This window comes from Piliocolobus tephrosceles, chromosome 17, assembly GCF_002776525.5.
Source record: "Piliocolobus tephrosceles isolate RC106 chromosome 17, ASM277652v3, whole genome shotgun sequence".
Classification (NCBI taxonomy): Eukaryota; Metazoa; Chordata; class Mammalia; order Primates; family Cercopithecidae; genus Piliocolobus; species Piliocolobus tephrosceles.
In genome coordinates, this window is record NC_045450.1 from 62,051,809 (window position 1) to 62,065,947 (window position 14,139).

The following is a 14,139-nucleotide window of genomic DNA, read 5'->3' on the forward strand; positions in this document are numbered from 1 at the left end:
GTGGGTCTATAAATAGACATTAAAACTGAGTTCCTGCTATGTGATAGTCACTGTGCTGGCTACTGAGGTACAGAGTCAGTTAAAGAGGATGCATTTGTTCAGCTGCTCACTTCTAGCTTTGTAAAATAACCAGCACAGAAGCCTTGATCAGTCTGTAACAGCACTTGGGACCCTCTGACAAACAGCATCAGTTCACTCATGGAGTCGGTAAGCATTTCTAAAGTGCAGAATAATCAAATGGGTGCTCTCTCCACTTGTTACAGAGGGAATCCTGCTTTGAGTATTTCCAGATAACACAGAACCATCAGAAAGATTAGCAACTCATTTTCTTGAACTCTTTGGATGAGAAAAGAGATCAAGTCTGGCATGCTGAAGACACAGAAAATTGATGGCTGGGAGAGCAGGGGAAGATGGTGATGAGTGATCCAAAAGAGTCAGCCCCAGAGCCTTTACCAGGGCAGCTACTGGGGAAGAAGAGACAAATGTGATGGTGGCGATGACGCTGAAGACATAAGGAAGAGAGTTAGAAGAAACCGTATTGTTTATCAGGTGATGCAACTGTACCAAGAGATGTATCCTCATAAATGAGCCATGGAGGAACTATTATAATCTTCACCTTTCAAAGGTGAACTCTAAGGCTAAGGGAGGTTGAGTCATTTCCCCAAGCTTGTAGGAAATCTCAGAACAAAATTTAAACCCAGGTCTATGTGACTCCCAAATCCAGAGACTTGTGTGTGCAAATGTGTATGTGTGAATGTTCAAAATTGAAGACTGTCCACCGGGCGCAGTGGCTCATGCCTCTAATCCTACCACTTTGGGAGGCTGAGGTGGGTGGATCATGAGGTCAGGAGATCGAGACCATCCTGGCTAACACAGTGAAACCCTGTCTCTACTAAAAATACCAAAAAAAAAAAAAAAAAAAAAAAAATTAGCCAGGCGTGCTGGCGGGCACCTGTAGTTCCAGCTACTTTGGAGGCTGAGGCAGGAGAATGGTGTGAACCTGGGAGGTGGAGCTTGCAGTAAGCCGAGACCGCTCCACTGCACTCCTGCCTGGGTGACAGAGGGAGACTCCATCTCAAAAAAAAAAAATTTGAAGATTGTCTAACTCAGTGATCCTCAACCTTGATTGAGCATCAGGGTCATCTAGAGCTTTTGTTAGAATATGGGTTTCTGGGTCCTAGCCCCAAAATTTCTCATTCCTTAGGCCTGGGATGAGACATTTCTCACAAGTTTCAGGTCTTGCCAATATACTGCACCTGCTGGTTTGAGGACACTTTGAGAATTAGTTCCTTTTTGTTGTTGTTGTTCTTCTAATCACTATGCAACTCTGCCTTTCTAGGAGGCATGGAGGAAAAAAAGATTAGAAAGTAATAATGGGACAATAAAAGCCCTGAAGACAAACTTCACCTCTTTCCTACGTTGCCAGAGACGGTCTCAACTGTTTCTACTAGACAGGATGAATAAGAAATTTTGTTGTTTTGGAAATCCCTCTTGGCTAGAGCCTGGCAATATTTATGATCCTCAGAGGTGTGGCCATGGGTTCAAGTTATAAGTAGGTTTAACAACAATACCAAAAGCTAAGATGTGGGGAAAACAATCTACATTCAGAATTTATCAAACAACCCTACCTTCTCTATTAACCTCACCACCATCTTCAATCATTTCTCTCCTAAGCAAGTCTTTCTCACCTTCCCTTTCCTTGTTTGATTCAATCTTTTACTTTGAAATTTTCATTTCTGTTTGCTCTGTTTCCCATGAAAGACCATCAGAATGAGAAGCTGTCTTTTAAAAATATAGTGAGGTCCCAGAAAACAATCTATTATTTAAAAAGGTTGTTTAAGCCCTGCACACTGCCTGACACAGACCAGGTATCCCACAAATACATACTTCTGAAGGAACAATAGTAATTTTAGGAACCTCCTTTGTATTTCTAAAGAAAATCATACTTATTACCAACTGTGCTTTTGCTGTATAGCATGTAATCAATTTATAATTAATAAGATAATGAATCCTTTAGAATAAAGTGAACAAGAGGCAAATTAGGATACAAACTTTTTCAACAAAGTAAATGGCTACTTACTTCTGCCAAAACCATCAACTTAACAGGCAAACAGAACAGTCTGTTAATTTTTTTTCTTAGAGATAGGGTCTCAGTCTGTTGCTGAGGCTGGAGTACAGTAGTACTATCATCCTTCACTTCAGCCTCGAACTCCTGGGCTCAAGTGATCCCCCTGCCTCAGCCTCCGTAGTAGTTGGAACTACAGGTACATGCCCCTAGCTCAGCTAACTTTTAAATTTTTTGTAAAGAGGGGGTCTCACTTTGTTGCCCAGGTTATTCTCAAGCTCCTGGCCTCAAGTGATCCTCCTACCTTGGCCTCCCCAAATCTTGGGATTACAGATATAAGCCACTACACCCAGCCAACTTGTTAGTTTTTACATATGGTTCACCAGTATTTGTGAAAGTAAGGTCCATGTGTCATGAAGGATACACCAAAAAAAATGTGAATGACATCTGGAAAACATTTTAATAGTTATGCACTGAAACTGTATTAGAAAAAATATGTAATCCCATATCAAACCTATGATTTGATGCATATTATTTCTTAGGACTGGAGTTATATTTTGAATGTTAATTGGTTTCTAGAAAAGCAATATGTGAATAATAATATAGAGATAACACAACTAAAGAAGGTAGTTATTAATGACTGAATATTAATGACTGAAGTTTAGGAAACACTGGTAATAGTGACTGGTACCAGTCACAGATGAAGAGGAGGAAATTTCATGTCAATGTGTTTGACTTGTTTTGTTAAATTCCACCATTTAAAAGTTTGTGGCTTTGGGCAAGTTGAATGTACTTTCTGAGCTCCAGGTCAAGAGTGGTAATAATTTTTTTTTTTTTTTTTTTTTTTTTTTTTTTTTTTTGAGATGGAGTCTCGCTCTGTCGCTCAGGCTGGAGTGCAGTGGTGCAATCTTAGCTCACTACAAGCTCTGCCGCCCGGATTCATGCCATTCTTCTGCCTCAGCCTCCCATGTAGCTGGCACTACAGGCGCCCGCCACCACGCCCAGCTAATTTTTTGTGTTTTTAGCGCAGAGGGGTTTCACCATGTTAGCCAGAATGGTCTCGATCTCCTGACCTCGTGATCCATCCATCTCGGCCCAATTACAGATGTAAGCTACCGCGCCCGGCCCAGTAGAATTCTTACTTGAAGGGTTTTTGTAAAGATTGAGGTAACATAAAATAAATCTTTAAGTAGAATGCCTTATGTGGGGCACAGGCTCACTTAGCAACTACTGGAGACAATAGTAGATGATAGTAGGTGGTGGTGGTGGTGGTGGTGGTGGTGGTGGTGGTGGCGGCGGCGGCGGCGGCGGCGGCGGCGGTGGTGGTGGTGGTGGTGGTGGTGGTGGTGGTGGTGGTGGTGGTAGAGAAGGAGGAATAGGGAGAGAAAGAGGAGGAAGAAGAGCAACAGGAATAGAGGGGGAAAGAGGAGCTATAAACCTCCATAATTTCCATGCATTTTTCAGTTACTTAGAACTTCCATATTTCTTTTTGGATATTGGGAATAAACCAACTTAAAAATGATCCTATTTTTTAGTAAAGTTGAGATTGTAATACTACTGTCAGTAAAATGTCATTCTTGACCAAGTGGAACAAGGTTCTCTCATTTCTATAACCTGGACTTCTGTACTTTCCCAATTATCTTTTTTATAATTTATAATTCTTTGAAGACTTGATAATCTTATTAATGTTACTCAAGATATGCCTTGAATTTATATATAATCTAAAAAGCTAGCTGCTAATAATAGTTTTCCTATATTATAAAGGGCATATAATGTATTTTGGGATGGTGATGATTTGAAATGTATTAAATTAAGAGGGAACAGGATCATATAGAGAAGAGAAGCAGTGATCAGCAGTAGGTACAAACTGTTGTTCCCAGGTTTCTTAGTAGGGATAAAGTCTTCATTTAAAGAGAAATAATTTTCTACCAAGCGGTATTTAAAGCAGGCATGGTCTATGTGGATAGGCCTGGATAATTCATTGACAGTAAAATTGCCACTTAATTATCATGCCAAACAACTGACATGGTAGAGATAACCCAGATCCTAACCCTTGGCCTTGGCAAACCAAATGTTTACACTTCTGTTAGGGACACAGACACATTGCAGAGTCTTAATGTAAGTCTGAAATCACAAGCAAACATACCTTCACAAAACCAAGGCTGCATAACTTGGCTTTTGCTCCAAATTGCCATTTACACTGTGTGTCAGCATCATAAATCTGTCCTGGTAGTTTGTCCGGATATTTATACTGTCCTGCTTGCTTGGGCTCATCCACTAGACACCCCGCCTGAGGTGTGCTGTAATGATGATACATGCTTATTAATTACCCTGTTGATCTGTGATCTTTCCATGGACGACAACACACTTCTGAATGCATTCATGCAAAGAAAAATATAACATGGTTTGAGAAATGGGTATATGTTTAAAGTTCAAATCTATGTTTATGCCAAAGAGTGAGTCCTGTCTCAGAGGATGGAATGTACACAGCCAGGCAGGGTTTTACAGGATGCTGAAAATTCTAGCCATCCAAGTGATTTGGCTTGCGATTTGACAGGAGACGGGGAAGGTTAATATATTTGAAAACTCCCATCAACAATCTCATTCAACAATATCTGACAAATTGTACTGAGTCCCTGCTCTGTGGCAAACCTTAGACAAAGCACTAATGGTACAAAATAAACCAGACAGACACAGTACCTGTCTTCATGGAGTTTTAAATCAAGTATTTCTGTTTTAACGGACAAGGGAGCAGAGGTCAAAGATGTACTTTAACTCACAATAAGCCTTACAGACAAAAATAAATAACATTCCTAAAGAATCAAGAGGAATAATGAACTGGGGCATGAGGCAGAAACATTTCCTTTAGGTATGTTTGATGGAACCTGTTGCAAGCAAAAATCAGTCCTGATGGCATGGATAGTCTTAGCACCTTATCTCCACTTACTTAAATAATTAAAATATGGTACCATTGAGAGGTCAATTAGCATGGTGGTTAAGTGTAATTTTGTAGTGAGATAGATGGGGGTCCTAATCAACCATGCAACCAAGACCAAGTTATGTAGCTCTTACACAGCTCATGAGTGACAATGACTCTCATAAAGGTTGTTACACAGTTCAAACAAGAAAATGTAACATGTTTCATAGAGCATAGTAAGCAAAGTTAGCTGCTGCTGTTATCATTATTATAACATTTAACTACAAAAGCATTTAACTACATACTAATGGAAATTCAACCTATGTTAAGTATATCTTAATTTCAATATTTATTAATCGCATTCTTACATGAGTTGGAAAAAATAATTTTAGTCACCAAATCATGAATTTAAAACTAATAGGAAAATCTTCATGGCAAAGCTCACTAGCAAAAAGTCTGTTGATTTTTTTACTACCCTTTGGGCATATGTGGTTAGGTATCTTTAAGTTTAATATGCTTTGTGTATATATCTTACTAATTCTTTAAACATTTGCAAATAATATACAGTAGTATGGGTTAAAAATAAAGTATCAAGAAAGTCAATTCCCAAAGAAATTTCACTAACATCTGGTCAAACAGATATGGGAATAGCATTTAAGTGTCCTAGTGGGTCAACATAGATTAAAAAGGTAGGTATGTGTGTGTGTGTGTGTGTGTGTGTGTGTGTGTGTGTGTGTGCGTGTGTATTTCAACTTTGGGTTCACTGTTTAATATGAATAGTGCAAATTTCCTAACTCCTACTTTTACTAATGCAACTTAAGAGTTCTGTGTTATTGAAAGCATTTTATATAGCTACCATCCTCCTTGGCTATCACTTGGACATAAAGCTAGCTCCTGGCCATTTCAGACACAATAGTCAAACAAGAAAATGCTCTATTTATTAAAACACAAACACACACTCATACCATGTGAGCATTTAAAAAATACTCTATGACACATTGATTGATGAGATTGAAATAATTAGTCACAGTAAAAAGACAATATACCTAGCAGCCTCTGGAAGTCACAGGGAAGAGACAGTTGAGTACACATCCTAGAGTCACAACAGATCTAAGTGTGAGCCTTCTGTCTGCAACTTACCAGCGATAGCACCTTAAGCCACACAATTAACCTCTGTAAGACTTGATTTCTCAACTCTAGATTGAGGATAATAGTATTGCTGTGACGATTGAAAGAGGAAATATGTGGAGAACATTTAGCACAATATTAGGCTTCAATCTATATTTTTTTAACAACAATAATGTCATCATCATCATCATCATTTGTCTTTCTGTTTATTGAGAGATCAAAAGGTACTTCCATTGAGTATTTGTTTTCACGTCTATGGAGCACAATTCTGTCACCACTCCAAACCTAGGAGCACCCCTGGATTTAACCTGTCATACCTGAGGAATTTCTTGAGATACTGTCGGCTGCAGGAAGACCATGAAAACACTCCATTGTTTCCGGTCAGTGTGGGAGACATGATATTGCCTTCAGCCTTTCTGCAGGGATTGCCTTCTCCATCGTGAATCATGCCAAAGCTGAAACAGAATGAAGAAAACAAAATTCTGCTTTGTGAACCCATTTTCCTGAAGGATAATCTGAGGAAGAAAAAAGATGCCTTGATCATCAACAAAACCAAGTGAGAGACAGAGTTATTAAAACTGGAACAGAGAAAGACAAATTACTATAGACTGTTATAAAACTCACACAGAAAATTTAGAAAGTGCTGAGGGCTTTGTTATACTATTTCTTGACCACAAAATCAAAGAATGGTCTAGCTGCTACATGTTTTATGGGCTGGAAAATGTTAGCCAAGTTAAATTTAGGTACAAGCTAAGCCAAAGTGATGGACCAGCCAAATTATTTTATTTCAAACAGTAAAATTCTTTTCTTGTCACCAAACATGGAACTATGGTAAAGAAGTTCAGAGTGAGTGGGAAGGAGGTGCAGAGAGATGCTGATTCTAAGCTGTTTATGAACTGTTCATACATAAGCCTATAAAAACTTCTCTCCAACTATGATCAATTCAATAGCTGAAATCACAAACTCTGATTATAATTAAACTCTCTTATAATAAACATTTTTTAAAATGCTTGAACCCCTTTATTGAAGGCTATTAAATCTTGACTGTTACTGTTATCTTTCAGATGTATTATATGAGAAAACTTTAATTTGTTCCATTTCATCACAGAAGGGTCTAGTAATTATAGAATAAAACCTTTAGGTGGTCTACTCAATAGGAATCATGCATAGTATACCTAAAGAATTCTCCAATATCCTGACAGGTAGAATAAATGTGACATTAATGTGCATACCCACATAGGATACATACTATAAAGACAGAGCTTACTTCAGGCTATATTAAAGCGGAAGAAGATGGAGAAATAAGAGTCTTTGATCTGCTCTAAAAAAATTCAGTGCAGAGAAAAGTCTTTTCTGGTTTTTTTTTTTTTTTTTTTTTTTTTAGGGATGCAGAAGATGGAGGGATATAAATATGAATTTCATCATTAATTTAAATTGTTCTTAATCTCATTATTTAAAAAGAATAAAACTTGCTTCTTAAACCATATATTTATAAGGCAGATCTGATTCCTATGTAAATAAAAATGTTATTCTGATATAATTTCATTTACAGAGTTAGCCTTTGAAAGTAGTCTATACCAAATAAATATGTTACGATAAAAGATATGACTTTTTGTGACCCATGTCTATTATATGACCGTTTTTCCAGTATTCCTTCCAGTTTGTCAGGAAAGCAGTAGCAGGGCCGCTGTATGCTATGATCCTGTCAGTGACTTCTGTAGGTATTCAGAGGTGACCACTCAAAAATCTGTATTTACTAACCTCAACATATACTCAGTGAAAGCATTTTCTTATCCTCAGCTTTTCCCAATTTAATTCTTCTTCTCACCTAACCAAGATCTTAAGGGGATTTGTTTGGGTGACACCCTTTCTAAATGTATTTGTGAAAGTCAGAAACAGAAAGGAACCTATAAATAAAGCACCCGAAGTAAAAAACAGAAAGAAATCTATAAACAAAGCACAAGAAGAAAGAGCAAGAATCCCAGAAACAGAGATGGGGTAGAAGAGATTGAAGCCATAACGCTAGAGGAAAAGAACTTACTTAGAACTTCAGTAGAATTTTATGTGCATAAGAAAACCAAGATGGAATTTAATTTTGAACTTAACATTTCTTAAATTTACTTTAATAGCATTTTAGAAGATGATAACGTATTTTCTTTAGCACATGCCAAATGCCATATAAATGTCTCAGGAATTGTCTATTTCAAAACTCATAAGGCCATGTTATTTAGAACTTAAGTATGTATTTTATTTTACATCTGTTCTTTCCCCAGCCTCTGACTTCTCTCCCGCATCCTACCTGAAGAATATTTTCTGCTTTTCCTTATCTAAAATGTTGGATTTGGATTTTGGATAATTTTAACGCATACACAAAGAAAATTAAATTTTTCAATGACCAGTATTTTGAAAAGTGAGACCAGTTCATTTGGACTTCATGCTGGTAAAACAAACTTAGACATACATTTGATATGCACACATATTTTATTTCCTGCTTTGCATGAGAAGCATCATTCTTAATGAGCATTTTTGCTTCTCCATTTACAATTTTAAAAATTAGCTTATTCATATCTAAGTGTGCGTGGGTGTCTAAGTCTGTGTGTGTGTGTGTGTGTATAGTAACATTGGAAATTTGTTGGATAACAATAACAACAATTATCAAGATTTAAATTTCCTAGAGATAATAAGTGTAGCTCATAGAAGATACCAGCACTGGCCGGGCCTGGTGGTTCACACCTGTTATCTCAGCACTTTGGGAGACCGAGGCAGGCAGATCACCTGAAGTCAGCCTGGCCAACATGGTGAAACCTCATCTCTACTAAAACTATAAAAATTAGCCAGGCGTGGTGGTGGGCACTGGTAATCCCAGCTACTCAGGAGGCAGAGGCAGGAGAATCACTTGAACCTGGGAGGCGGAGGTTGCAGCGAGCCGAGATCACGCCACTGCACTCCAACCAGGATGACAGACCAAAACTCTGTCTCAAAACAAAAAAAAAAAGAAAGAAGAAAAAAGATACCAGCACCAACATATCAAAATATCAACTATGGTTACTGAATATTTGCTTTTAAGTCAAAAATTAACTAGATGCTTTGAAAATATATGAATAAAATATACACACATGCACACACAAACATTCCTAAACGGGCATATCTGAAGAGTACTACATGTTGAAATAATTATTTTGTAAAGTAGTATACTTGCTCCAATGCAGCTGCTATTGCTCAAATGTTTGAAAATTCTCTATAGCGTTGTCTCCATCATAAAAGGAAGATTTACTAACACCAATTAAAAGAATATTAAGTACATGCAATGTTGCCAACTAAAAGAATATTCAGTATATGCAGCAAAAGTTTTTTTAAAAAGTCGTGTGCCATTTTACTCTGGGAATTTATTTTTCTCCATGATTACTTCCTGTGCATAAAGAATCAGCTAGAAATGTCTCCATTGCTGCAAAACATGAACAAAAATAAACAAATGCCTAACAGCCTAGAGACTCAGTTAAATAACTTGCAATCTGTGCACACGAAGGAGTACTGTGTGGCTATTAAATGCTGTTGTTTAAAAAGAACGAAATCAACAATAACTAGCCTTTAGTGAGCCCTTTGTATGGTCAGAAACTATTCTAAGCTTTACACAAGACTGATTCTCTTTGTTCTGCCTAAGTCAACAACAACGGTGAAAACGTCAATGAATCATCCAACTAGTTTTCATATAAAGTAGTGGGTCAAAGAGCCACTTACTTGTGCCCCGACTCATGAGCGATGGTGAAGGCAAGGCCAAGTCCTGTGTCCTCATTGATGGTACAACTTCGGTACTTAGAGCACATTCCACTGATAGGGGCAAACCCTATTGAAAGATCAGATTCCAATGTCAATCCAAAGGTTGCACACACAGATACGTGATAATTTATGTCCTCAAAATGTTCTACATAGTTTTAGTTTAATAGATCAATGCATTCAATGTTTTTGCAAAAAAAAAAAAAAAAATTACCAATGATCTATAGTTCTTTGTCCTGTGTAATGATAATGTATAAATGCAGCATTTCCTATTTTCTTGCTTTTGTTACATATTGTTATCAACTGATCCTCCTAACAGCCCTGTAAGGTCAGTATGAGTACTGTAATTCCCATTTTACTTTTAGTACAGTAAGTCACAGAATATTTACATGCCTTGTCTGAGTTTATCATTTGGGTCAGAGCAACGGTTAGAATGATAGCAAAACCATTGCAAAATGCTCACTGAACAGTGGCATTCACGTCACAGCTCAGGGTGTCTTTTCCAAGAAAAAACACACATCCTGGTCTTTTTCTAGAGCAGAAAACATGAAAATGCCTAAGCAACGCATGCAGATTAAATTCATCTTTCCCTGGTTCTTTATAATGTGATAAGTGCTTCTTTTCCCAAAGTTACCTCCTCTAAGAGCCATTATAAAAGCATCCCGGCCAGCTCTTAAGTCTATCTTGAAATACAGTGCAGTGTGTGAGAACATCTTTCTTTCCAGTTTTGGTCCTAATAATCACTAGAACAAATCTATGTACCCATCTAATATTAAATACATGTTTGTGAACTGATTGTACTCACTTCACTGTCAAGATAGACGGGAGATCAGCTGGGAAATCTACTATAAAGGCACAAATGAAGGGTAGCATTATTATCATTACTGCCATCACCATCGTCACTAAATAAATGGTTGCCAAATTCACACACTGTGCTTTATGTCTATTATATATCTGTGTGTGTATGTATTTAAAGCTCAGGAAACCAAACCTCAGAGAGGTGAATTAACTTGTTCAGGATCTCAGAGTCATAAATTCCAGACTCAGGAATCAACCACAGACAGATGGGAAGTTAAAGCCCATGCACTTTGCATTAGGACACACTGCTTAAAGTAAGTGACCTTTTCGACAAGTGGTGGAATTTCTGGCGTTTTGTTTTTTTCAAGCCTTTTCTTACATTTTGGTCTCTGGGTAACAGATAACACTGTCTGCTTCTTGGAATCTTCAAAACATCAACAATGCATTGGATTATCAAATGTCACTTTGCACATTCCAAATTCAGAATATGAATGGATGTATGCTATTTTTCATTATAAAAACCCTTTCTATGGAACAATTTCCAAAATAGTTGTCTTTTTGAAGACTGTGATTAATGGTTAATTGTTAAAATAAACTTATTTATAGGATATAACAGAGAAACTGCAGAGAATTTGAGAACCATGAAAAATAAAATTTCTGCTCTGGCACAGTGCCTCATGCCTGTAATTCCAGCACTCTGGGAGGCTGAGGCGGGTGGGTCACTTGAGGTCAGGAGTTTGAGACCAGCCTGGCCAACACAGTGAAACCTGTCTCTACTATAAATACAAAAATTAGCCGGGCACGGTGGCGGGTGCCTGTAATTCCAGCTACTCTGGAAGCTGAGGCAGGAGAATCACTTGAATGCAGGAGGCAGAGGTTGCAGTGAGCCGAGATCGCGCCACTGCACTCCCGCCTGAGTGACAAGAACAAGACACCATCTCCAAAAATTAAAAAATAAATAAAATGTCTTATGAAGTCCAACATACTATTATCTTTAATGTATCATAAGCGATTATAAAGTACTTTGAGGAGAAGTGTGAGAGGAGTACATCACATAAGCTTTTCTCAGCTCCACAAAATTCTACCATTCATCTGGACTATTAGTTGTATCAGCAAACTATGGCTCCTGTGTTCTGTTTTTATAAGTAAACTTTTATTAAAACACATCTGCATTCACTTTTTACATATTACTTGTGACTGCTTTTGCAACAATACAGCTGAAATGGCTAGCTGCCACAGAGACCTGTGTACCGCACAGCCTAACATACTGACTGTCAGGTCCTTCACAGAGAGTTTGCTGACTCCTGATTTGGACAACCATTCATCAACTTTTAAAAAATGTTGAATTCCTATTATGTGCAATGGAATATACTGGAATATAGTATAGATATAAAAGATGCAATTCTTGCTATCACTGTCCTGTACAAACAAATATGGAAGAACGGAGCACTTCAAAGTCAAGTAACTTTCTGAAAAAGGCACTGCTACCTAGTTGCACAGTTAGGTACCATGGAGCCCAGTAAAATCTTCTTCAGCTACCTGATTCTGTGGTCATGATGCTTATGGAATAACCTACACGTTTCTAGTTAAATAATGTATCTCACACCTCAATGATCATCAGTAGGATCAATCAAGAAAAATACAAGCCAGGTGAAGTGCCTTATGCCTGTAATCCCAGGACTTTGGGAGACCGAGGCTGGCAGATCACCTGAGGTCAGGAGTCCGAGAGAAGCCTGGCCAACATGGGGGAACCCCATCTCTACTAAAAATACAAAAATTAGCCAGGCATGGTGGCGGGTGCCTGTAATCCCAGCTACTTAGGAGGCTGAGGCAGGAGAACTGCTTGAACCCAGGAAGCGGAGGTTGCTGTGGACCAAGACTGTGCCATTACACTACAACCTGGGCAACAAGAGTGAAACTTCAACTCAAATAAAAAAAAATACAAAATGAATAAAGTAAGTGGGATCCCCACATTCTAAGTTCAGTTAAAAAGAACAATAGTCTCCAGAGAGTATGTGAGGTTACTCCACAATTTAAATATTATGTCTTTTTATTAAGGAACATAAGGGCTATCCATCATCCATAGAAAGTTTGCGTACTGTGTCTTCAGCTAACAGGTGTGTGTGAAGGATCTGTTCATACCATACCTAGAGTGTCACATGGTTCATTCTTCCAAGAACAAATATCAAATCCCGTGAGTAAGATGGCATGATCATGTCTCTTGCCATTCTTTCCAATGAGGGCAGACTGCCATTGACAAAAGCTATTCAGAGACTGGTCTGCATGATGGTTGATCAATAATCCTCCCTATGGGAAACCCACACAAATCAAAGTGTGAATTTGTCACAGAGATGAGAATGCTGAATCATTCCATTTGTACAGGCAAACACAGAAACCTATTTCTAGGGAAAAAGATCACTAGAGGAAAACACTTGAGCAAAGGTAGGAGACAGGAAAATATCTATTTTAGGTAAATGCTCACAATATTTAACGCAACTACAAGGTTTCTGTAGTGTGGTTTATGATTGATTATAGTTCTACAAAAAATAACTTGGCATCACTTAGAACACCTTTGTTCATCTCATCTGTACTACCTTTATAAAACCGTTACAACTTTTAAAACAGGATAATAAATTAATGGTGATGAAGTTCAATGGCTTTTTCATAAAGCCTTATCATTATTTCCATAGATGTCAAAATTCTCAGCAAAGCGTCTGGCACATCATAGGTTATAGTCAATCAATCAATATAATGAAAATTCACAGAATGAATAAACAAATGATGATATGATTCCAAAGGATAAGAGAGGACCTACCCTTAAAATAATCATTTGTCAAATGTTTGCTTAGTTGAAACTATTGACTTGGCCAAGTTGAAAGTTGACAGACAAGATCTTTAATTATCAGTTAATTAGGATGTGGCTGGCTTCAGTGTCCTTGGGCAACCTATTAGTAGTAGGCTAAAGACAAAAGTGTCTCCTGATCAGCACACATCCTTTCTATCTTTCTAAAATTCCAAAAACCATTTGACAAGCTGTTAACTTCTGTAGCTTTCCACAGCTGGGCAATTAGATTAATTTTTGTCTTGTCTGTGTCTTCCTGCTTTTTATGTTTTTTATTGGGGTTACAGAAGAAGAGGAAGAGCCTCGGGGGACTTAAAAAATACCCATTTGAATGGTAATCGCTATCTCAGAGAAACAGAGTTTAAACATCAAAACACTACAAAGCAGTGAGTGCCATGTAATTTAACACTTTATTACATGTTCAGGTTTCCACAATTTGCCTCATGTTTGTGTCTTGCATCTCACTGTGATCAATTCAGGGCAGCTAAATATCCCTTGTTTATTCCCTGTATTTCCTAAGATGGTACTGGGGAGACAGTAGGTTCACTACAATAATTTTCTGATGTCTTATTTTCAGTATATTTTTGAAATATCCTTCCGCATCCACCAGCAATT

At 37.8% G+C, this 14,139-nt stretch overlaps 1 protein-coding gene across 2 annotated transcripts in view; it reads right to left on the minus strand.

Annotated features, from left to right (window-relative positions):
* ADAMTS18 (ADAM metallopeptidase with thrombospondin type 1 motif 18) overlaps positions 1-14,139 on the minus strand; it is a 153,670-nt gene that overhangs the window by 67,352 nt on the left and 72,179 nt on the right. For both annotated transcript variants that reach the window (XM_023226867.3, XM_023226866.3), the window contains exons 7-10: positions 12,830-12,989; positions 9,849-9,954; positions 6,428-6,565; positions 4,212-4,365 (exon numbers count right to left, since the gene is read on the minus strand). In XM_023226867.3, the coding sequence (XP_023082635.2) occupies positions 4,212-4,365; positions 6,428-6,565; positions 9,849-9,954; positions 12,830-12,989 (558 nt within the window). The remainder of the gene's footprint in view (positions 1-4,211; positions 4,366-6,427; positions 6,566-9,848; positions 9,955-12,829; positions 12,990-14,139) is intronic.